Raw genomic sequence first — 25,419 nt, forward strand, 5'->3', positions numbered from 1 at the left:
TCAGAAAGTCTAAAGTCTTTTCAGTCAGTTGGGCAGATCTGCCTTTCTCCTTGAAGAAGCCGTACGAAGAAAGCCCTGGAGGAGATAATAACAGTGTCTTTCACAATGGAAAGGTCAACCAACATGTGTTTATTGAGTGACTCTGTGGGCCAGCCCTTCATGCGGCTGTGTAGGTGATTACGAGACAGGCAGACCCACGGGGTCCTCTTGGTAAGCAGGCTGGAATCAAAACACAAGAGAAAAATTAGTGGGCAGCCCAGAGCAGCAGGTCGTTGTGTAGAAATGTCCAGAAAAGGCTCAGAGGATGGTGTGTGCTGAGGAGGCCACGGAGTGAGGTTGGGCAGGAACGCTTGAAGAGGCAGAAAGGAGGGGGTTGGACGCTCCACGCCTGGAGAAGACAGTCAGGTGTGGCGAGAGAGATCCAGGCCGGTGCCGCAGCAGAGAATGTGGCGGAGTCCCCTCCGCTGGGGCCAGCAGCTGAATCCTGGGACAGGGTCTTCAAACTGCCTGGCTCTCTGGTTGCTCCTCCTCTCTCTCTGCTCATTGCCCTTCCTGCTGAGGCCTCTTTGAAATTTGACTAAGGTTGTGAGCGCGCGTTTCAGCATTTCTGGATACAATTTGGTATGATAGCAAAGAATCAAAGGATATTTGCTATCACTTTAAAGTATGTTTCTCTCCCTCTTCCTCTGAGCACCTGACCCCACAATCATTGCTGGCTTTGAAATAATAGACCCATCATAATTATGAGAATTAGTCTGGAGGCTTCTGCCTTATTTGCTCAACTGAGGTTATGGAGGCTGTCTTTAGAGGTGGAAAGGGTGTCTGAGATCATCTCGGCTGAGATGGCAAATTCAGAGTGATGCCTGCAGGCTGGAGGGCAGCCAGGTAGTGAGGATAAGGGAGGGGCTGGGTGGGGAGGAGGCACCCACTGCCCAGCCCACCAGCCACTGCTCTTTAGGACCGTAGACCCTGTTTTGTGAGAGAACAGGAGAAGCTGGAAACTGGGACTACGCGTGAAATGCCCCGAATTCGTAAATGTTAAAAACAAATTTGGCAACTGAAACCCTGTGTGATGACCATCTGTGATCTCGATTGGAGTGTACCCCCACATGTTGCAGAAGTGGAAACAGAGGACCAGGCCCAGGGAAGGACGTGGGCCAGGTCAGTAAGGTAGTGGGCACTTGTGTTCCCTCTGCCTCCCTGGTCCGAGTCCCAAGGTGTGGTGTCCAAGACTAGGACCCTTCCATCAGCATGCCGCCCGCACTGCCTGCTTTTTTCCAGAGGCTTCTGCTTGTCCTTGGCCAAGGATGGCTGGGAGCCTCTCTGTGGCTTTGACCCCATGGTGCCTGATTCAGTCAACACTCTGAATACATGGTACCGGGTACTGCTGTCACCTGGCGGCTGGCTCTGTAACCGCCCCTTCCAGGCAGTGGGGCAGCTGCAGTGTGACAGCCCCGGGCGGCAGGCAGGGAGGCTCTTACGGAGGGTGGCTTTGGTGTTCTTATAAGGTATTAAAGGAATAGAGTGAGAGTTAATGCAGAACTCTTTTTTTGACTTAATTTATTATAATATATGTGGCTAAAATGTAGATCACACTGCTGTTTTGGATCTCCGCTTTGATTCCCAAAATTGCAATCATGATAGGTGGGTTATAACCGTGCTTTAACATACAGATGAGGAAATGTATTCCTGGGCAATTTTCCCCTAAGGAGAAGTCAGAGGAGAAGGGGCAGGAGTTTTGAATAACCTTGCACCATTTAGGTGTCTCTCTCGGTTATGGGATAGAAATTAGCATCACAGGACTCTGTGTTGTGAATGCAGCGTTGTTTTGAATATTAGCATGGAAGGGTTTCCAAAGGGAAGGGAGAAGGTGATTTTCCATATTAAAGAAAAAGTCACCAGTATCTAATCAAGCAAAGTGGTGTTGCATTGTCAAATTGTTATTTATTCAAAAAAATATGAAGTGCCTACTATGTGCCAGCTACTTTGCTAGAGAGTGGGGTTGCCATGGAAACCAGACAGACCAAAGGTGTGCTGGGGAAGTGAGCAGGAGCAGTAAATATGGGGTGGTGCCCTCCTAGGGGTGAGCTGGGGAAGGGGGACAGAAGGGAGGGATGGGGGCTGTGAGAGGGCCTGGAGGGCCGCAGGTTCCAGGCTGAGGGGCAGGAGCGTCCAGTAGGCACCACACAGATGGGAAGGCAGAGTGTTCTTCCGCGTTCTGGCGGTGCACGCAGAGCACCCGGTGGCGGGACGCCCCCAAGAGCATATGTCTGGACAGACATTTTCCTCAGGCCCAGAAACTCAGCAGAAGTACTGAGGCAGAACAAAGGGCCCCACGTGTTGCCCCTGGGCCTGGGCTCTGCTCTCTGCACCAGCATCGGTCCTGGGCCAGCACCCGCCCCGCCTCTCCCTGCCCCCGAGGTTCTGCCCACTTGCAGCCCCCAGCCCAGCGTCTGGGGCAGGGCTCCCGAGAGCTGCTGGCCTTGCTGCAGAACAGAACAGAACAGTCTCTGTACAGGTATCAGGCCTGGCCGGGCAGGCGCGGACAGGGCAGGGCCTGCGGTGGAGGAGTTGTGGGCAGTCTTGAGCAGCGTGGGGGGCAGTGGGTGAGGCTCGGGCGACCAAGCCAAGTTCTCCACCTAGGGAATCAGACCCTGGCGGGGCGAGCCCTGCAGCATCTCAAGGAGAGCCTGGAGGAGCAGCCTGGAGTCCCAGGAGGCGTGGCTGGGGAGCGGGGCTGCGGCTACACAGAGACCACACTGCCCGCATCTGCCCCTCATCTGGGGACAGCAGGCTGCAGCGCCCCTCACAGCGCAGGTCACCTGCACTCAGTGTGACGAGGGCCGGGTCAGCAGAGGCCAAGGAAGAACTTAGAGAGAAAAGACGGCCTCCTGTGATTACGCTAATGTGGAATGGTTGCCAGCCTCCCCAACACCAGTCGTTCATTCATTCATTCATTCAGTCACGCATTCAGTGGGTCAGTCACCAGGATTCACCAAGCACTCACTCTGTGCCAGGAGGTTTTAGGAACACAAGAGTGGGAAAAATAGACCCATCCCAGCCTTTAAAGAATAGACAGGCTAGGGGGACAGACAGAAATTAAGCGGGTGTCACAGGCACACACAAAGTACCAAACTCTGAGAGGTGTCATGAGGGGTGTTGTGGGGTCATGAGGGCGGACTTGACTTAGTCTGGGAGGGGGCTGACCATTTGAAGAGTTCCTGGGAATTCCATTATATGAATCATTACCTGCTGGTTTATCCTGGTTATCTGTGTTGTGAGTACTTTGGACCTGGGTGGGTGAGGGGGACTGTCTGTTGGGAATCTACCAGATGCCCTTTCCTCACATGATCTCACTTGGTTTTCATAAGGGATTACAAATAGGTGCCATTGTTCCCACCTTACAGACAGTGTTTGGAGGGTGGGCAGGGTTAGGAAGCGTTTATAGACACATAGCTGGAAGAGGCAGGGCCAGATTGGAACCCAGAGCTGGCCGTCTCAGAGCCAGTGACTTTCCCACTCTGCAGGACTTAGGTGGATTGGGGCCTTGCAAACCCACTGTTTCATGAAACACTCAGATTCCTTTGTGATAAGTACCATTATCCAATTATTATCCAATTTTACAGACAAGGAAACTAAAACTCAGGAAGCTTCAGCACTTTTCTCAGGACCACAGAATTGAGATTTGAACTCAGATCTTGGAGTCAAACAAATCTTCGTGTTTTGAGGTGTTCTAATGCTCGAGCTGGCCCCATCAGGCCGGGCAGTCTCTGCACATGCCTGGGGCCCTTGCAGACACTTTGTTCCAGCCTGCTGCCCTCTCCCCCAACGACACGGCTGCCTGTTCTTGCCCCTCCTTCCCGGGGGCTCCTTGGAGGACACACTCATCTTGCCTGGAAAGTTCGCTTTGAGAAATTTGCCAACACTTGATACTTTTATCTGTGATCAAAGGAAGAATGAGCAGACTTGACCTTCCTATTAGAAGCTGATACCCAGGAAGTTAGTCCCGCCTGGAGCTCAGTTCATTTATTCACACATCATTCATTCATGCACGTGTTGGGTGAATAGTGGTTAGATGCCTGCTATGGGCCAGAAGTGGAGAAGGAGGAATCGCAGCCTTGTCTTCTGCAAGTTACAGGCTGGAAGGAAAGCTGGTGTCAGAGAAGAACAGATTCAGACTCTCTACCTGGCCAGAGAAGCTAGTTGAGGGCCCACTCAGGATGTGCTCGGGAGCCGCCTGAGATTTGTAACACGGCCTGATTTGTAACTGAGAAAGGTCACTCGTCTGGATATTGGAGGAAAGCAAAGTTACCTCTTAAGAACTATCAGCCTCTTGCCAATCTCTACAAGGGGGAAAACAGTGAAAACTTTGCTGAAAGTGTCACAGTCCACTGTCCTTCCAGCAGCATGGGGCATCAGCCTTGCCAGGACGCAGCCACTGGATGGGGAGGGCCATTCCCCAGGGCATCGGCTCTGGCTTTGTTTTGCCTGTAGGTACCAAGGCAAAGGACGGTGGGGTATTCTTGGCTGTCTCCTTGGCTCCTCCACTCTGTGGCCTGAGCCAAGGCCGAAGGTTTTGTCCTTTGGAGATCCACTAGCTGGGCAACAGATCTCCGGAAAGATCTATGTGCCGTGACGGGCAAAGCTGGATAGATTTTTTTTTTTTTTTTGCTAATTTTTATATGTCAACTAAGGTATTTATTACTGCAAGGTATTGGAAGGTTCAGCAATTATTCAGAAAAATTTTAAATCTTGATCCAGTGATAGTGCTTATCTGCTAAATGTTTTCAAATTAAAAGGGCTGGGTAAGTCAGTGCAGCTCACAAATGGCAGTAACTTCAGAGCTGGCAATTGACACTTGTTTTCTGCCACTGTTTACTCTTCAATAAAAAATGCATATTTACCATAGCAACCTCCTGATCACATGGTGCCCTGTCTTACCCGCTACCCTCTAAAACAGAATAGCTTCTTAAAGAGACACATACATCCTAATATGCATGCTTTTCAGATGCAAAAATCTGTTCTTTATAAGGAAGCCCTTTTTCCTGGGATTTAATGCTAATAAACATGTCATGTTTATAGAAATCATTTTGGTCCCATGTCTTAAATTTTAAGGCGTTCTTTCTGGAAATCATATTAAAATTACTCTTGGAAGGGCTTTCGATTATCTTGCAAGTTTGCCAATTATTTATTTTAATACAGTTCTAAAATATACATATATATTTGCATTTATACACACACACACACATATATATATTTTTCAAACGGCAGCCATTAGTGTCCTCTGGAAGGGAGCTTGGTGTGGATTCCAAGGACCTGCTGCTCCATCTGTGATTAAAGATTGCCGTCTCTGCGAAGTGCAGTTGCAGCCTGACTTGTTTCTCACTGCTAACTCGGGAGAATCGCTGGTGTCTTCAGAGCCTTGGAGAAACCGCTCCAACTTGGGCTTCCCAGGAAAGGAACGTGCCCCTCATTCCGGACCTTGCGCATGTGTCTGGTCCTCAGCGTGGGGCTGGTGGGGTGAGGAGCACTGTCGTCACAGGTCTCTGCCCCCCCTGCCGTGCCGGCCACATAGAACGTGCCCCTTTGGCAATGTTCATGTTAAAAGCTACTATTAATTGGAGCACATCTTGTACCAGGCACCTTGCTAAATGAATTATTACGACTATCCCCATTTTTCAGATAAGGAAACGGAACCTCAGAGGGATTATGTAATTTGCCCAGAATTACTCTTCTAAGCATTGGTGGAACTTGGTTTTGACCTGAAGCCTTTGGACTGCAAACCCTTTCTGCTTAATCTGTGGTTGGAAACTTCCTGTCAGACGTAAGCCTGGAAGAACAAGTGGGGATGAGCCGGAGCAGCCTTTGGAGAAGGAGGCAGTGAGCGGACTTCCTCCTCAGAATGTTACTCCAGCCGGGATTCCACACGGCCTCCGTCTCAGCATAGTTTGGAGCACCCTTCCCACTCTGGTCTTCACCTGCACCTGGCAGCCACATACCCCTGTGCCGCTGGTCTCTCTGGATGCCACAGCCCTGGGGACAGGCAGCATGGCTGTGTGACCAGAGCAGTGGTCAGTGCCCCTCTGGGGCGCCTCAGCAGGCTGGGGGTGGGGGCGCATCTGAACTGGGCCTGGTGGATTTTTAAAATTCCTTTCAGCCACATGCAGACCAATCTGAAAAACAAGAACATATTGTGACTCTGTTATGCTTAGTGGCTTTGGGGGAAAATCCGATTGTGAAGTGAGGCAGGGCTCTCCGTGGTGAAGTGGCATTGTGACCCGAACTTGGAGGAGGAGAATTGCCAGGCCCCATGCCCTGGCCGGCCAATCCGACTGCAGCATGTCCATAAGCCGTTTCATAATTGGTCCATCATGAATGCCTCCGTGCTGCCTCAATAGATGCTTTAAAATGGTGCATGTGCCTCCCGTGTAACCTCGAGTCAGCCCCGAACTGCACACACATGCAAGTGGGGAGAGGTAATTGCTTATCATGTATCTCTTTGTTCCAGACACTTTTATAAAAGAGTATGTATTATGTATGGTGTGACCTTCAAATGTCAGGAATGTGTTGTGCAATAAACTGTCAATATTTGTGGTTATAAGGTGCTAGATGACTTTTACAATAATTGGAACGGCTGTATTAAAAGCTTGGATCACTCAGCTGGTTAAAGAGAAAGACACAGGCCAGTGTTCATCAGGGACTTGCCTTCTGCCAACGATTAAATGAAAGATATTGCAAGGTGCTTAAGATGTCTTCTTTGTTTAAAAAAGAATATGGCAAAACACATCCCCAGGGGAGGCGTTATCACCGAGTCCTCCCTCGCCTTCGGTGCGCAGGATTCCCAGGAGAAACCTCAGCCACAAGTTATGGCGACTGACCAAGTGCATTTTAGAAAGGATGGGTCCAGCTTGTTCTCAGTGCCACTTAGGTGAGAATTCCTTGAAACACACCCGGCCGGCCGTCAGAGGTCTCCTCCAGTCTTCTCCCACCCTCCCACCTCACCTGTAAATGAGGGGGCTGTAAATTATCTTAAGAGGATCTTAAAAGCTATAGTTTTTTTTTAGTGAAAATAAATTATGTAGAAATCTTTTGGGAATTTATGCTTTAGTGAAAGTAGAGGCTTCTGTAGTTTTTTTTTTAAAGAAAGGAGGACTTAATTTAAATTATGAAAACGGGAAGGCATAACAAATATTTTGCAATAATTATAAGAGTAATTGGGGCATGGATTACTTTAAAAATAGCTGTTTTACTCTGCTCTTGTATTGATTAACGTCTCTTTATGCATATGGGAGGCTGTATCTCCTCACGACAGTGAGATCTTCCTTTTTAGCCAGGAAGTGGTCAAATGAGATAGTGGAAGGTGCCTCAACAACATGCCCCCACCTTCTGAAAAGCCCACTTGTGGTCTTGCTGATTGTGATTGTGTGTTTGTGGTTCCTTCCACCTGAATGGAGAGAGAGATGCAGACACTGAGAGGCCACCTCCTCCAGGAAGCCTCCCCGGGCTCCCCTGACCTTCTGCCCACCCTGCTGGTATCATAGTGCAGCCCCTGAGGGTGCTGAGCACTTTGGTGCATTTCCGGTGTTTTGCTGGTGTCTGCCCAGTTCCTTTCAGGCTACTTGAAGTAGCTTCCCTCTTACAGTCAGGAGCTGATTTTAGCCTCTGAATTCCAACTTGCTTGCCTCCTCTAAGTCTTTTATTTATTGAAAAAAGCATGTACAATTTTAAGAAATGTAGGTGTCCAGCTCCTGCTGTGGGCTGAGTACCTCCCACGTGCTGGGGATATGCACCAACCGGTAGTAAATGGCCCCTGTTCCCGTGGAGCTCGTGTGGGGAGGGACAGGCCGTGAGCAGACAAGCACACAGGTCGGTTAGAGTCTGCCGATGCTGAGAAGGGAACTAGAGAGAGCGTGCTGGGAGCTGGGGGTCGGGGAGACTCCCTCAGACAGCGTGGTCAGAGACGCCTCTCCCAGCAGGTGAACTAAAGCCTGAATGAATGAAAGCCGTGTGAACTCTGGGGGAAGAGAATTCCAGATGGAGGGGCAGCAGGAACAAGGCCCTAGGTTGGGAACCAGCTAGGAGGGCTTGAGAGGCCAGCAAGATGGGGGCTGGAGGACAGTCAGGGGTCAGGATGAGGTGAGAGCGGTAGCGGGGGCCACGTAGGCAGTGGATTGGAGACCATGAGAAGGAGTTTGGGGTTATTGTAAAGAGCGATGGGACCAATGGCCTGTCCCTTCCCTGCACTAACCAGGCTTTTCCCAGGAGAGGGCAGCTCCCTGGGCCGGCCCTCTCCAGACTTGTTCTCCTGCCTGGTCCTCCCCACCCAGGCCAGATCAGAGGTGATCCTGCTCTGCACTGGTTCACTGGAACCAGCCCACCATCCCTGACCAGGCCAGAGGGAAGAGAGGGGCGTGCAGAACCCGAGGAGACCCATCACACCAGGTGTCTTGTCCCAGGTTGATTCTGTGATCCCAAATCTTGCCCACTGCATCCACAGTCACAGTCCCTGGGCTGGGAACTGAAACTGTGTGTGCCCACAGCCGACTCTGAGGGCCTTGGGAGACCTGGCAACCCAAGGATTACAGAGGATGTTGCAATAGCAGCATCACGCAGTGCCAAAGGGAAGAGACCCCATGGGTGGCCCCATCACCAGCAGGGAGTTCTGCACTCTCTCCGACAATTAGGAAAGGGCTCTTGGGTTTGGTCAAACCAGAAACACATTTGGCCCACAGTGCTTGATTCTGAAGCCCTTGTGTATTTTAAGGGAAATTTAATCCATGTGTTTCTGATTCATTTTCACTTAACTCATCAAAATGTTGCTTTAGAGAAGCTATTTGAGATCCTACTATCTTATCTTTTTTTCTCCAAATTTTAGCCTTTTAATGACCTATTTCCCCAATTCCAGAAATCCTATCTCGCCAAAAGCAAATGGAGCTGTGCATAGTTTTGAGTTTGGGTTGAAGGTGAGAAAAGGCAGCCGTAGAGAACATTCCACCTTTCCACCTCTCTGCACGGGGATCAGCCCTCCAGCCCTGGGCCTTGCTAGTGAGCCCAGCCCAGGCCTGATCGTAAGAACCAAAGGGAAGCTGGCGGTTGCCTTCTCCCAAGTGGACATCCTTTTCTAAAATAGCTCTCTATTTAAACAAATACTTTTGCCAATCCATATTAATGCTTAACTGTTTAACATGACTATATATGGCCATCATAAACCAGACAACTTTGATGAAACAACAGAGACACCAAATTAACACTGACCCAAGGCCTGAGTCATGTCTTCCAAGAGTTAAGTAGAATTGTTTACAGTAATGTTATAATTTGTATGCATACCATTAATTTAAAATCATTTTTAAAAATAAAAGGAACTCTTCACTTAACCAGGAATCTCTACCACACTAATCATTGTTTTATTCAAGTCTGTTAATTTTAAAGCTTTCAAAATAAGGGAAAGTGTTAAGCTTTTAAGAGGAACTATACACTCCTTTGGACTTTCTCCAAGGTGTTAGTTACTTCTCCTTCCCTGAAGAGTTCTTAAAGCATGGGTATATGTGGACAAAGAAATTTAAAAGATGTGATTTTTTGGTGTCCTGCTCACCCTTAGACCCCACAAATAGTTTTTGTCTTCATTAATGAGGTGAGAGCTGTGCTTTTGAGATGTTCTTTGCACAAGGCAGACTTTCAGAATTAACTGCATAACTCATCTGGGAAAATATATTCACTGTTATACTAGAAGTTCCAAAGAAATTAAAAAACATGGCATTTTGTGTCATCAAGTAGTAAATGCTCAGGTATACAGACAGCTACCTTACCCATGTGGGGTTGCTGAGATAACTCTCCATTCACTGCAAGGACTTACCATCATCATCATCATCACCATCATCATCGTCGTCATTGTCATCATCATTAAAATTTTTTTTTGTATGTGTGAGGAACATCAGCCCTGTGCTAACATCTGCCAATCCACCTCTTTTTTCGCTGAGGAAGACTGGCCCTGGGCTAACATCGTGCCCATCTTCCTCCACTTTATATGGGATCCTGCCACAGCATGGCCTGCCAAGTGGTTGTGCACACCCGGGATCCGAGCCGGCCAACCCCGTGCCCCTGCAGCAGAGCACGCGCACTTAACCGCTTGTGCCACCGGGCCGGCCCCTCATTATAATTTTTTTTAATGGAAATCTTTCCAAAATGTTCTTTTGGGCATAGAAGGGTAAGGCTGCCTGGCAGTTAGGATGAAGTGAGAGCTGAGAATACATGCACAATTTAGAGAGAAACCTCTCTGTGCTTCCTCTTGTTTGCCTCACTCTGCCTCTTTGGTCTCTCTCTGGTTCTTGTCCTCTCTCTCACTGTGTGAATTAATAGGATGACCTGGAATATTGAGTATCAACCCAGAACACCTCACCAGTAGAAGACTGACTCTTCTTAGTCAGTTCTGAGCCCCTCCCACAATGACGGCTCTCCAAATCTCCGTGGCTTAATAGAACCAAGATTTTTTTCTCATTCATACAAAGTCTGATGTGGGTGGGCTCCCAGCCATCGGGTGACTGAGCGACCCAGGCATCGTCCATTTTGTGATTCTGCCACCTCAACCCTTGTGTTGCAAGGTTACCGTGGTGGACAAGAGAGGGAGGAGGCGTTGGCCTGCTGTCTCTTCACTTGGTCTCAACTTAGTGCAAAGGAAGTTGGGAAAGGTAGCACATGGAATATTTAGGAGCACTTACCATCCGTCTCATAGTCGTTTCCTCCTGTATCTCGAAGACCCATCCCCGGTTTCTTATTTGGCTTGGGATGAGGATAGGGTTGGTGAATGAGTGGCCAAAAGGAGGCAGTGGGTGAAGACAGCCTGCGGTGGGCCTGGAGAGGGCCCAGGAAGTCCAGTACCCTGCGTCAGATGGAACCAGGGCCCAGGGTGGGGTGAAGGGCAGCCAGGCATTTGGAACCCAGAAGGAAAAGATTCCGCCTGCTGACTCCCAAGTCAGCCTTCTTGGCAAACAAGCCTATTTTAAATACGTACCAGGAAAGCTCGGTGTTTAAAGCTAACCTGGGGGAAAATCGACCCTTAATATACAAAATTATTTCAGAAACAAAGTTTTTAAATTCCAATCATATATATTAAGTGCATAATGAGGCACCCATAAATTCAAATCATATTTGTGTACAGCAAGAGAGCCAGTCTCGGGCTGGCTTCAGACGGCTGCTGATAGTATTTTGTGTGTGTCTAGGCTTTAACTTTTGAACAATTGTTTGTCTTTCTAAGCATCTGATTCTTTGTCTATCCAGTTGATGATGCCTACCAGTTGATGATGAAGAGTCTAACATGATCCTTGGCCATTCTTAATCCCCCTGGCTCCTCCTTCAGCCCACCACGGTGGGACTCCCCACCCCCCCACACACTGTGAAGGCTCAGGGAAGGTCATGAACCTTCCTGTCTCCTTGATCTGGGCCAACCTGGCTGTACATTCAGAGGATTGGAACAAGTAAATGGAAATGTAGCAGGCATGGTTTCTGACTTGAAGATGAGAAAATTAAGAAGGTCAGTTGTCTGATGTCTCTTCACCCCCAAATAACAGATTCTTGAAAAACAACTTGAAATCATAATTGGGTCCATCTCCTCTTGTTTTAGCAAACCATTCTCAGCTTGTAGGAACAGGAGAAAGCTTGCAGAGTGTTTGCTACCTACTACTGTTCACTTGTTCTAGGCTGAAACTCTGGAAGGGTTGCACATACAGCCTGTATCCCTCTCAAATATGATTCACTGCATCCATACAAGACATCCATTTCTGAAGAATAGATCCCATATTATTTAATGGGGTCAAAAAAAGAAACAGGGATTCCGGGAGTTATTTCTCAGCCATTTCCCCATCGTATGAGGTCCAGGGCACACCCAGGCTGAGGCTGTGTTAGGCAAGGAGATAGCTTCCCAGCCTGCAGCCAGATGCCCTGGCTCCCAGGGACACCCCGGTCTCTAGGAGCTTTCATGGATGAGCAAGGAGGAGCAGGAGACAGGTCTGAGGCTGACCTCTGTCCACGCATTAACCTCCAGTCTACCCACCACACTTAGAGAAAGTGTCTGATCTGAGGGAAGAAATATTGCAGGTTGTAGGAAAAGGAAATTTTTTAAAAAAGCTCAAACTAGTCCACAGTCTGACAAAGGATCACAAAAGTAATTTTTCTAATGCTTCTTCCTCTCTACTGCCTGTTTCCTGGTGGAGCTGAGGAAGGACCCGTCTGTCTGTAAGCAGGCCCAGCGATGGCTTCGCCTGCTGGCTGTGTGTCCAGGACTCCATCCTGGGGAATCCTGCAGAAGGGCAGCCGTCAGCGCTTTTACACTTGGGGTGGGGAAGGAATCTGAGGCAGCCGCATCTTCCCTCTGAGTGAGCCGCTCGAGTTTTGGTGGGTCTGGGCCGAGTTCAGGGCGCCGTGCTCGCCGCTGCTGGCTGCCCAGGCGCAGGCGCGGACGCACGTGCCCAGGCCTGTGAGTCTGGGCCAGGCCGGCTGGAGCTTCCTCAGCCCTCTCTGTACTTGGCTTGCAGCCTCTCGGACATTTCCTGGGACCACCCACAATTCCCCTTCATCGTGTCTCAGAGTTTGTTTTCTGGTTGGATTAGTCTAAGAGTAAGCGCCACAGGCCTCTGGCCCTCCAGGAAAAACCATTTCTGTGTAAAGTGAAAATTAGACTCTTAAATCTGCAAAGAAAGCTGTTTATCTTACAGATTTATTCTTTTTATTGGGCCACACATATCCCAGATAGAAAGATAAAAGGAGAACAGATCTAGCCCATCACTTGGAGTGGCATGCAGCGCGGCGCAGCTCGTCCTCAACTCCTGTAAAGCCTTGCCCCGCGGCGTGCCGGCCTCGTCTGTGTGCTTATCTATCACGCGCCCTGGGCGAGGACTCACCGAGAGCTGCGGTGGAGATATGTCCTCCACGCTCTCTCTGTCCTGTTCTGTGCACAGCCCCACCTTGCCAGCGCTCACGGCGGGCCGCTGGAGGAAGAGTCGCGGAAGGTGCTCATGTGAGGGTCATGGAACCTGAGGCCCTGCAGTGAAGAGCAGAAGTCCACGCCTGCCCCCTCTGTGCTGAAGCCAGCATCCGGGGCGCTGAGCTCTGCTTGTAATTCAGATTGACAGCTATGGGCCTCCTGGCGTAAATAGGCTATCTTAACTATGTTGCAGGGAGCGCTTGGGCAGAAGTTGATCAGACTCACTGTTTTCAGCTGACCTCATGACCCCACAAAAGGAAAGCCAGGTGACGGCAGGAGGGCAAATGTAACGTGCTTTAGGTTGGGGCGGGTGGGGGTGAGAAGGTGGGTAGGAGGTGGCATTCCAGCTGTTTAAACCTTGGATGTGGTTGACTAGGACTGGCATCTGGCCCGTGTTCTCCTGGGCTGTTGGCAAACTGGCTCTTTACGACACTACTGGCCTCACCTGCAGGATGTGGTGTGCCCTGCTGTGACTGCACGTGGGACGCTGTTTGCTGTGACATTGCAATACTCTCTTGTGCCTGTTTGCCCTATCAGTAGCCATCTTTGGTCACCTTTCCACATTCGTGTGGACGACCACAAACTTAGGTCTAGGCAGGGTGAGTTCTAGATGTGGATGAACTCTGTCTTCCTACCTGTGCAAAATTATGAGAAAAAAATGCTAGGCAATTAGACCCTGTGACCAGCTCTTCCAGGGAGGGTTAGAAGAGTTGGGAGAATAGGATGAAAAGTGAGCCTTCAAAGAACTTTTCCAGGGTGACGATATCGTCCTGCATAGTCCAAACGCAGAGAGGATGCTCCAAGCCAAAGGGTTCCCACGGTTGCTCAGAGCAAACATCCAAATAAGAATTAAGTAGGTGTGCCTTCATCCTGTTCATGGCCTATAAGTCTGTCCCTTTTGCCTGTTAGCAGAGAACACCAGGAACGGATGTTGCAAAATAAAAGCAATTTGCATTTTCCATTGCTTAGAAGGTACAAATCTTGTTTATTCCACTCTCTGCAGAACTCGCAGGTCGGCTTGTTATCCCCGAAGGTCCTTTTCTTCTCATAGTGCATCTATCGTGAGGCCCAGAGGGTGGGCTGAAGGCTGTGGGGAGGATGAAGACCTGCCAGCCTCAGGACCTTGGGTTCTGTGGCAGGCGGTCAGCCTCCAGCTGTGCAGGGAGGCCTGCAAGGCAGGAAGAAATTGAGTCCAGAGAAGAAGGCTCGTGCCTCCCCTGCCCGGAGATGCAGATTCCCAGCTCCTGCCCTGCTCCCCTGATGTCTCCTCTTCGGCAGTGTGATGTCAGGCCTCGGGGGTTGCAGTAACGTATCCTCCAACCACTAGATATTTTCACAGTTTTATTTACTATTATGTCCCATCATTTCTGTGCAGAAGGCAGCCGTATGTAAATTTTATTCTGTTTTCTAATGGTTTGGGTTACACAACAAATAACAGCAGGAAGGAAAATTTGTATTGATACTTTACAGAGGAAGTTCTCAAGTCACTGCACGAAGATTTAACTGCAGTGCTCTAAGTTTATGGGGGTTCTGCAGCTGAGTTTCTGCACATGACTTTGAATATGTCACTATATGTTTATCATGGGCTAATTGTGGAACTGCATTTCCATACTTTTTCTTCTCCCTTTCATGAGATTACACCAGCTAGCGATGGATACAAGACTCTACAAGAAAGAAATGATCGGTTTTGGATAATTGTCTTTCCTGTCCCAAAATAGCCGTATGTCTGCATGTCTTAGGGACTCAGCCGAGACACATCTTTTTCATTTGTTGCCGGATATAATGCAAATGTGATTTCGATCCTATGGCGAACTCTCTAGCTAGTCCATATTATAAATTAATCAGATTCAACAAACACTAACATTTTTAAACTTTTGGAAAAAAACTATTTAATAGGAGCTAAGCAAAAGAAGAAATCAAACCAGCTGCTGACACAGCTGTTTCTTTTCTTGTGTAATTCAGTTCAATATAAAGGTACCATATGCTGCTTAAAATGATGATAGGAAAGATGAAATAATTTAAGAGAATAACAAGAAAATACATGAATTGTCAGCATTCTGTCAGATTTAAAGAATGAAATAGACAGGTGTAGTATTGACATGTTTAACTTTGTGTGGTGTTAGCAGTTTTGGTGCGAACAACTTCTGACATGTGCTGAAGTGATGTGAGAACGTTTCTCCTCCGCTGCAGACATCGGCGAGGAGGCTGGGAGATCCGCCGGCATCCAGCAGCCAGCGCTGCTTCGCGACAGGAGCCTGGGCTCGGCCATGAAGGACTGCCCGTACTGCGGGAAGACCTTCCGGACATCCCATCACCTGAAGGTCCACCTGAGGATACACACAGGTGAGAGACCCGGTGCGTCTGGGTACCCAGCTCAGAGGAGGCCCGGGACCTCCTGTCTGGCATGGTGATGCTTTGCGTGAGGCGCTGGGACGTTTTGCTGATGGCTTCCTTCTGCTGTCCCGAAGCAGCTCCTCCCTCCCTGCTGCGGTGACCAGGAGTCTTTCAGGTGCAGGTGGCGGGAACCCAGCACAGACTCTGAGTAGAATAAGGAAGGTGCCGCTCCCCTTCCGTCCAGGTGGGCTGGCTTTCGGCCCAGCCGGGGTTACATACCCACCTCTGGGACTGGACAGATGGAGTCAGCCCCCTCACCCTACACGGAATGGAGCATGGGTGGCTCTCTGCTGGGTCTCCTCAAAAGAAAATTGAGGTGCTCCTAACCAAACAAGGGGAAATGGCCGCTAGACTACTCCGTCATTTCTCCTGTTTTGGCGTCATCCTAGCCCCCTGTAATGGGGACTTTTCTTGGTCTCTCTGCCTTGTCCCTCAGTCGTGGTTCTTTTTAGCTTTTCTGCTAGTTGTATGCATGTTGCCAATACAAAAAAAAATCTATCTGAGATATGGACACCTCCATTTTCTTTGATTTTTCTCCTGACACTTTATCTATTGGAGTATGAGCTGCTTCAGAAGATAGACAAATATGCCATCTATTTTCAAAAATAATTGTGGTCTATTTCCCAAGGAATCAATAAAGCTCAGGGTTGTGCAGGCTATTTAGTGCATACGGGCCTAGTGTGCAGCGCGCGGTTAAAGACGACGAGCCCCTCACCTGGAACCTCACCTGGTGCCTGCAAACCTCCCTGACACCGAGAGGAGCCCTGAGGCAGGTGGCAGTGGGCCCCTGGCTGTGCTCTTTATCCATAGCCTGGGGCGCGCTCCAACACGGCCACTGCCCCTCCCCATCCGGCATCACTTTTCCTTTCATGGAGTACTCCCAGGCCGAAGAGGGTTCTCCTAAAATTAGGCAGCAGATTCCACCACTTTCCTGGATCCCGGATCCCAGGGGTTCTGATCCCATCTGCCCCGTTTTTCATCCTCATCATCTCTCTTCAGCCCCGCTGCCTTTTTCCTGTTCCTCAGTGCAGAGTGCTCGTCCCTGCGGCAGGGCCTTTGTACCCACCACCCCCTCCGCCTGGAATGTTCTTCCCTCAGGTGGTCTCTGGGGGCTTAGCTTCAGTGTGATCTCTCCAGAGAGACCCTGCCTGACTGCCCTGTCTAAAATATCCCTCACACTCGCTCCCTGCTTTATCTTCTTCATAAACTTAACACTTTCTGAAATGATCTTGTGAGTTCAGTTGTTCATTTCCTTACGCACTTTGTCTCCCACCCAGTAGGACATGATGGTGGCGATGCTGTCCGTCCTCTTAATTGCTGTGATTGCTAGAACCCCAGGGCTTACAAGAGCACCTTACACATAGTAGGGGCACGATCAATTCATCAGAAAGGTGGACTGACAGAATGAATGCAAGAATAAGTGAGTGACCCTCCCGCTGTAGTCCGTGCACTGAGCTGGGTGGCACAGAGGGAACAAGTGCAGGGGGGAAGGTGGCCCCTTCCCCAGGGAACGTGTGGAACTTTTGGAAAGGCCACCTGAACACGTGGACCCATCGGCAGCCACAGCACGGCAGCCGGGCTGCTAGTGCTGGATTCCTGGTTGTGGATGAAAGACACCCCTCCCCAGGAGCTCCGGGAGGGGTCCCTGAGTTCCTGCCTCAGGGTCTTTGCACTTCTCTGCCAGACAGGTGCATGGCTTGCTTCCTCATCCTCAGAGACTGACCCCAGTGTGCCGTCCTCAGTGGGGTCTTCCCAGTGATGAGGCTCAGGGTGAGGCAGCTCAAACATGGGGCTTTCTCAGATCAGGCCAACTTTCACTTCCTCCCCAGGTTGGGGCCGGGTCCCCTTGGGTTGTGGTGGTGGTTGGGGGGTACCCACAGACTGCCAGGGCACGGGAGGCAGTCCACCAGGGCATCCGCCGTTAGGCTGTCCACAGGAATGTGGAGATCTGGCCAGGCGTGTCCTAGGATACTGTCCTTGTATTTAATGTAGACACAGGCCCCTGGCCAGGTTTACTGGGGCCGGTGGTTGGCTCTCCCTGGGTGGAGTCAGCCCTGCTGAGGAGTGTGGGTCAGGAAAGAGGGGACAGTGCTTCCCAACCGGGAGTCTGCCGACCCTGTGGGCCCCGACCCCCGTCAGCCGGCCCGTGCGTAAGAGTGGACACTCCACGGAATATTTCGGGGTAAATTAGCCCCACAGCCGGCAGAAGTCCTGCTGAACTTGGGTGGAAGCAAATGGATACTGCTTTGGGACGTTTTAAAGCTTGGGAAAGATTATTTTTTCCAAACTTCTGCTTCACAAACTTCTGACATTTGTGACCAACAGTGTTTGGAGACGCTGAGAGAAGCAAGTCAGGGCTGTGGACGGAGGCATTCCGGAAACTTCCCGGAATAAGGGAGAAAATGAAAGAAGCCATGGAAACATCACACCACCAGCCGCCCTCAGAAACAGCATTTGCAGTGTTTAAAAGGCAGTATGATAACCAGATAAAGATCAATTTCCTTTTTATCAAAGAACAAAGAAGTTGGAAAATGCTTACTCTTGTGCATTTAAATAGAACAGAAAGTGTTGCATGTTATAAATCACCAAAGTAAATATCCACTATGACAATGGAAAGGTGTAGATTACACGAGTAATTAAAAATCAAAATCAAGTGATTTGTTAATAGATGAGATCATGCGGGGCTCCTGTGGTGGGGATGTCCTGGACTGCGGTCCTCGTGCTCTCTGTGTTCTTGTATTTCCAAGTGACGTGGCCAGAGGACAGCAGTCTATGAAATAGAACACATGTTTTCCAAAATGCCATCTTTCGAAGTTTTTCTATAATGGAGCCGTATGAGCACATTTAAAAATCCAATGTGTAATAAATATGTTTTAATTGGCCAGGATCTGAGGTACCACATTCTCTGTATTTTTCTATCCACTCCATCTTTATAAGAAGTCTTGATCATATAACATGGACTGATAAAAACCACTTTCCTTTTTTAACTCCACTACATTAACTCAATTACTGCTCTTCTTCCGCGAACACCTGTTTGTTAGAGCGGTGCTGAGTAGATGCACCAGGCAGGTTGCTCTGAACACCTGGGGGCTGGGGAGAGCCTGCAGGTAGCCAGAACATCTCTGCTGCCCCCTGAGCTCCAGCCAGATCCATGCGGGACTGCAGGGAGGCACCGGGAGGACCCCAGGAGCGCCCAGTGACCCTCAGATCCTAGAGGCTGCCCCACCCTGGCTCCTGCGGGGCAGACATTGATCGCCACCCACCCCGGGGAGACCGAACCTCTCTCCTCTTTGAAGCATTACCTTGGGCTGGTTAGGACCTCATTACATGTGCAATTTGTTTTCTAGAGCACACTGCTGGTGATTCAAATTCAGAGCCAGTCAGTGCAGGCTCAGAGAGGAGATTGCATTCGAGTTCTCCAGAGAAACAGTATATAAATCTGTAAGGAATTGTCTCACTCAATTACGGAGGCTAAGAGGTCCCAAGATTTGCACTGGGCAAGCTGGAGACCCAGGAAAGCCAATGAAGTGCAGAGCCAGGCGAAGACGGAAGTCCCAGCTCAAAGACAGGCAGGCAGAGAGAGCAGATTCTCCCTCCCTCAGCCTTTGGTTCTCTTCAGACCTCCAAAGGATTAGATGAGGCCCACCCACACTGGGGAGGACCATCCCTTTAGTCCATCAATTCAAGTGTTAATCTCATCCAGAAACACCTTCCCAGATACACCCAGAACAATGTGGGACCAAATGTCTGCGTAGCTGGTGGCCTAGTCAAGTTGACACAGAAAATGGACCATCACAGAAATGCGTCAGCAAACGTTTAGTCCTAACATGCAATGGGAGGCAGGGATGTCCCCTCGGTGGCCCCTGACCGAGGCTAACCAATCGTTTCATTATCGGCTGCCCCAAAGCGCGCTCCATCCTTTCCCTCACTGCCCCTCCGCCAGCCCCGCCTTGGGGCTGCACTCCAAGGTCCACCGGGTCTGCTGTGTGTACAGGAGGTAGGCAGCTGCTGCTCAGTTCCTGAGAGGCTGGGGGGCTGCGTTCCCCACCTCAGCCCCAGATGGGTGTGACACCCATGCATTGGCTGCGGGACCCCAGGCTGGGTTCCCTCGGGCGGCTCCTCTGAGTGTCGGCTTTCCTAGGAGTTGCCTGTCGTCTCAGGAATGACCAGTGTAGAGAAATGTAATAAGCAGCCTCACTCCAAGTGAAAACTTGGAGGCACGAAAGTTCCGGGACTAATTAAAAATAAATCTCATTAGTTTTTTCCCTCTCAAATTATGCAAGTGGTTTATTAATCTGGTTTTGACGTGCTGTGTGCGCTGGTCCTCCGGCCCTGAGTGGGGAACCTCCTCATGGGAATGGATTTGCAGAGGGAAGCCAGGGGTGGTTTTCCAGGGGTCTCTGGGTAGGCTGAGGGGCACGCCCAGCACTGCCCACCCCTCTGGATGCGTGCCTCCATGATGCAGCCACTGGGCGCTGGCTGAGTGGGACCCCAGGGGTGCTCTCCTCGGCTCTCACCTGCATTCTTGTCACCAGGCACCAGGCTGCTCTGTCCTGACAGAACCAAAGAGAATTGTGGAAGCAAGAGGACTTCTCTCCTGAGCACCCCCAAAGGGCTCCGTGCCCCGCGGTGGGTCGGGGGGCCTGGGAGTTATCTTGCCTCAAGACTGAGGCAGTGTCTACACAGCATGACTGCAGAAAAATGCAGCCAACAGGGAGAATGTAACAACAACAGTAATAGTGGCGGTAGCCACCACTTTCCATAGACTCACACACGTGGGCACAGAGTCAGCACTGTCTGTGAATTCACTCCCTAATCTTCACAGCACCACGGGGACCAGGATCCACCCCTGCCCCGTTGCAGGAGAGAGAACTGAGCCTCAGAGACGTGAAGTTACCCACTCGGCGTTGCACAGCATTGATTACAAGGTCACAATCCACATCTGCCTAATTTGGAATCTTATTCTCTTAACCGCTGCACTGTACTGATATTTTTACTTTTCTGGGTGAAGTTTCTGACTTATCTTAGGGAATTAATGCAACGTTTCTTTGACAGTGTGTGTCCACACCCTAACCAGCGGGAGGAAAGAAAGTGACTTGTACCCACAAGGTGTGTTGACGCAGCCTCCTGACGATTTAAAAGGGAAGTACTGTGCACTCTGGCTCCTCCTTTACCCCTGACTCAGATTGGCCTGAGGCCAGCCTTCCTTGACCCCCTGTGGCTCAGTTTCCCCACCAGCACAGTGAGGTCAGGGAGGTGGTGAGGCAGGGAGATGGCCACCGTGGCGTGTGGAGGCGCCCTGAGCCGCGCCTGGAAGGTGGGGTGGTCTCACTCGGCGGCCGGCATCAGGCCATGATAAACCCTCCCACCATTTTGGAAACTGCATTTCATCTTCAAAGAGTTTCCTGGGGACCGACTGGTATATAGATGGGGGTGATGTGGAAGTTTAGCGGGCCTAACCCAGGTGCCTGACGCCTGGTGCACACATACCTTACCTTTGACAGTCCTGTATTGCCTTTCTAGGTGAGGTGGCCAGGCTTTTATAAATCATATTGAATAAGTGTTCAAAAATGGGTTGGTTAAAATGGGTGCTTTTCCCATTTCCTTTTCTAAAAGGAGAGCGTGTGGTGGTGTTCTTAGTAGGGGACAGCCACCTGAGTAATGATGGAAAAAAAAAATCCACTTGCCCAAAAGGACATGATTCTTTTTTTTCCCTTTTGTTTTGAATTAAAATTCCATCCTTTTTCTATTTCTAAGATGAACTGAAGCCCATTTTATTCCTCCACAGTCCCCCATCTTTGCTCTTCCTGCCTTAATGACATCCCAAACTTTTGTTGAAAATAATTGATTGAATTTAAATTTCCTTAAAAGTTTAAGAGGTAATGTTACAGTATAAATTTCCTACCAAACACTAAGTAGGGAAATATCCATTAGTGAAATTAACTACAGTTTCTAGGTAGCTAACAATGTGCCGTATACAGTAGGGCATGGCTAATGAACACTGCGGAGGGTGATATTTCATTATACAAATTAATGCTCACATTTTAATGGGAAAGTCACATAATGAATCTCGGCTTCAGTGACAGCAATTAGAGACACAGATTGTCCCCTTCTGGACAAGGCACTGTTTAGCAATCAGCAGCTGTGTGAAAAGTCTTCAGGTTTACAACATATATATGCTTTGGGGGAATTAGTGTACAATTTATATTAATGTACTGAAGCTTCGCTGCAAAGGCACCACCATATTTATCTCTCCTGGTATTAACTAAGTAAAGACATGTAGAAAGACTAAATAAATATCAAATAGAGGATGCAAATACCGGAAAATATTCAGTTACTCAACTTAAAAGTGAAAACACTTTTGGAGATTTAGCACACACAAAAAAACGTTAGAAGCATGAAGCACTTCTTGAAAGCTTGATAAAGGGATTTCCAAAGAGAATAATATGAATCCACCTGTTATTTCTGGAGAGGTGCTATTGGGTACTTGCTCTGAAATGCTCCAAAATCACCCCCTAGGACAGTGAGGGTTCCTTTGGCATACCAAGTGCAAAGTGGAGGCTCAGAAGGAGGAAAGACATGACCACTTAAAAGTAGATACAATGAACTAATTAAACCTCTGGTCATATATTTCTAAACATTTATGATACAACGACTTGGAGAAGTTATCAATGTTATTCCAAAGTTGAATATACATCTTATGCCATGTCAGTGGGTAGCTACTTTAGTGTAAGATGGTTTCAATAATTTCATTAGTCTTTTGGAATGATGAACTGATGATGTTTTACTTTATTACACCTTTTCTAGAAAAACTCTCTTTTCTAGAAATGCATTGTTTGGGCCCATGTCTTATTCCTTTAAGATGCTGTGAGATATTTCCCCACAGAAGACCACCAGTGTCCTTACCTGCTTCCTTCAGTGGGTGAATGGCTCAATGTTGGCATCCTTTTCCCAGATTTCAAACTGGTTTCAAACTGGCTGCCCGGTCTAGACCCAGTCTGCCGATAGGGTACTGTGGCCCTCTCAATGTTTGAAAAAGTTTTGAAGTAGGTACCAATATTTAAAAACCAGGATTTTGCACATAGAAATCAGGCTGTGAGGATTTTGTTAGAAAGTCAGAGGTCCTCGTGTGCGCTGGTTGGACTTGAGTGGTGGCTGTCCTCTAGGAGAGGTGTTTGGCCCGCAACCTACTGTTGAGCACACTCTTGTGATCTGCCTGGCTCTGAAGACATCTGGGAGTGTGGCTCCTACAGCAGGCAGATGCAAAGACAGCAGATCCCAAACATCATGGAGGGGGCCAGAGGGCTCATGACCCCCTGGAAAGCTTGGGACAGTCTGAGTGATGCCCCCAGTAGGTTTGAACTATTTATGGCCTGAGTGGCCAATCATTCAACTAGACAGAGCTGCTGGTGGGGTCTGGGGTTGCCTGTGCCATGAGGCTGCACGAAGAGCACCTTTCCAAGTCTTGGGCGAGTCCGGCCCAGCTGGGAGAGGGCAGGGGGCCCACCGACTCGCTCCTTGGCCGAACCTGGAGCTTTGTTAGAGTCAGCCCAGCGTGCACTGGCCAAGTGTGTGGCCCTGGATGCAGTGACCTTGACTGTGAAGCAGCTCTCAGCACAGGTGGACTCGGCACTTGTCTGCCAGCCAAACCAAAGGGCAGACCTTGGCCGCACCTCCACACCTGCTGAATGTGCTGACGGGTGCTCCCCACCCGGTCTAGGGGCTGGGGTTGTGACAAGTCTGCCTCCTGAGCACGCTGAGATATGCCCTGGGGGGAGGGAATGCTTGGGAGACAGCTGGGATGTTTCTGGTGGAAAATGAGACCCTTGGGCTGCCCAGGGGTTCTGCAGGGCGCCTCATCCTATATGACTCTATCCCTGGGTTGGCCTGGCCAGAAGTGCACCCCACTGGGGGCTGGCTGTAGTCTCAGAACATTCCCTGTGCCCTCTCGTAGAGAGGAAGCCCAGGAAAGGTGGAGAAGAGCTTCACGGCAGAGGGCAATAGTGGTGACTCAAATCGTTTAGGGATTATAGAGAAAAAAATTGGGGTTTTTGTTTGTTTTTTAAAACACAAATCCAAAGAGGTGGGTTCATCCCATGGAACTTCACTCTGGAACATTTATCTGGGAAACTGGGGTGATAGAGAGCAGTCACCCAGCCACAGCCTTTAGGAGCTAGGCAGGAGGTGGACCATACAGAGCAATACGTATCCAGCAGAGGGGCTCTTCCGTGCACGTGTGCGGCGGGCAGAGAAAGGGCCGTGGACGGCCTTTGAGAGCCTGTGTGTACCGTGTGCATTACAAATCACCCTTGAGAACTCACCAAGTAGCCCCTAAGTCACGAGGGCCCGGGCCCTCAAATGCTAAGAATGAACCGTTCTTGTTTCTCAGCTGTGGCCTTTTTTTCCCCAGAGCAGTGGAGGCCAAGGCCTATTTTGAACTTTAAGAACAGTGGGTTGAATGAAGAGATCCTTTCCTGTACTGTTTGTGTGTTTGTGTGGTGTGCATGCGTGGCGTGTTTGGTGTGCGTGTGTGAATGTGCGTGTATGGAGTATGGCTGTGTGGTATGTGTATGTGGTGTGTGTGGTGTGTGTGAGTGTGTGACGGGTGTGTGGTATGTGTGTGCAAGTGTGTGATATGTATGCTGTGTGCTATGTGTGGTGTGTGTGTGTGTGGTACATGTGTGTTCTGTGTGTGTGAACGCCACTTGCTTTAATAAGCTTATGCCGTGTCTTCTCTGAAAGCCATGAGAACGGGGACTGTGTCTCTTTGGCTCTTCTTCAACTCCCCTCCCTACTTGGGAGGTAAGAGGTGCTCATTCATCCATTTGTTCATTCAATCAAAAAGTGCGTGTGAATGAGTCTGCACGTGTCTGGGTGTGTGGTGCAGACCTGTATGTACACGTGTGCCTGTGGCCCCATTCAGGAGACTTGCTTTAGCTCTTGACACAAGTTTTAGAGTTGACGTGAGGCCTTAGAGAACACAGGCTCTGACTTCCCATATTATAGGTTGAGGAAGCAAAGGTCCCAAGATGGGCATCCTGTGCCCAGTGGAGAGCAAAATGGCACCGGGTCTCTGGTCCCCAGTCCAGACTCTCCAAACACCTCCCAGGGTCCAGGGGTCCACACTGCCTGCCCTGCTCAGCAGTCCCACGGTATCTGCCGACAAGGGTACTTCCCAGGGAGGGTCTGCATGGTCGTTCTCCACCCAGGCTCCACAGAGGGCCACGTGGGGGCCTTTGAAAGACCCCAAAGCTCAGTCTTCACCCTGGCCCAGTTAACTCAGAATTTCTGGAGGTGGAGGTGGACCAGGTGTCAGCATTTTTTTAAAGCTCCCCAAGCAGTTGCAGTTTAGTTTTTCAAAGTACAATCTTTACACTGCATCAGACCCACCAGGGACACTTGTTAAAAATGCCCGCCTCTGGCACCCACCCCAGACGGAGGGAGTCAGAACCGCTGTGGCGTTAGGTCGCAGAACTGGTGTCTTAAACTCCCCTGGTGATTCGAATGTGCAATACAGTTTGAGAACCACTGCTCCACTGTGCATGTCAAATGTGTGTCCCTTGGGAATATACACACGCATCCTCTGTGCGTCCCTGCAGTCCCCACTGAGAAAGGCAGCTGCCCGCCCACCCAAGCCTGCAGGCAAAAGTCCACCTCCTCCCTCTGTAGCTCCCACTGATGAATGCCCGTGCCTTCTCCACGAACCCTTTGCCAGATGCACTTAATCATTTCCAGGTGCATTTCTGAAATGCAACCTGAGTCTCACTCAGCACCTGCAGGCCCCACCTCTGCCGCCAGGCGCTCCCTGCGGGGCCCTCCCCCAGGTTCCCGGTAACCTGTGGGCCATGGTCCTAAGTTCCTAGTCAGTCTCTCCTGTCACAAGCCCCACCACCACCCCCTCAGCTTCAGGGGCTGCCTCGGCTCCAGCTGGCCACCGGACTTCCAGGTCAGCCCAGACGTGCCCGTCCACAGTGCCTGTCCCACTGAGGGTTCCGTGGCCTCCACTGAGATGTCCAAATAGCTGTGGTGAAGTGAATCTGAGTCTCATG

General features: G+C 49.8%; 1 protein-coding gene across 1 annotated transcript in view; it reads left to right on the top strand.

The window, feature by feature from the left end:
* The window catches only part of ZNF536 (zinc finger protein 536), a 228,458-nt gene that overhangs the window by 58,248 nt on the left and 144,791 nt on the right, over positions 1-25,419 (top strand). Inside the window, exon 2 of the mRNA XM_058530954.1 lies at positions 15,167-15,319. Within this exon, the coding sequence (XP_058386937.1) occupies positions 15,167-15,319 (153 nt within the window). The remainder of the gene's footprint in view (positions 1-15,166; positions 15,320-25,419) is intronic.

The sequence above is a fragment of the Diceros bicornis genome, chromosome 34, assembly GCF_020826845.1.
Source record: "Diceros bicornis minor isolate mBicDic1 chromosome 34, mDicBic1.mat.cur, whole genome shotgun sequence".
In the NCBI taxonomy this organism is placed as follows: Eukaryota; Metazoa; Chordata; class Mammalia; order Perissodactyla; family Rhinocerotidae; genus Diceros; species Diceros bicornis.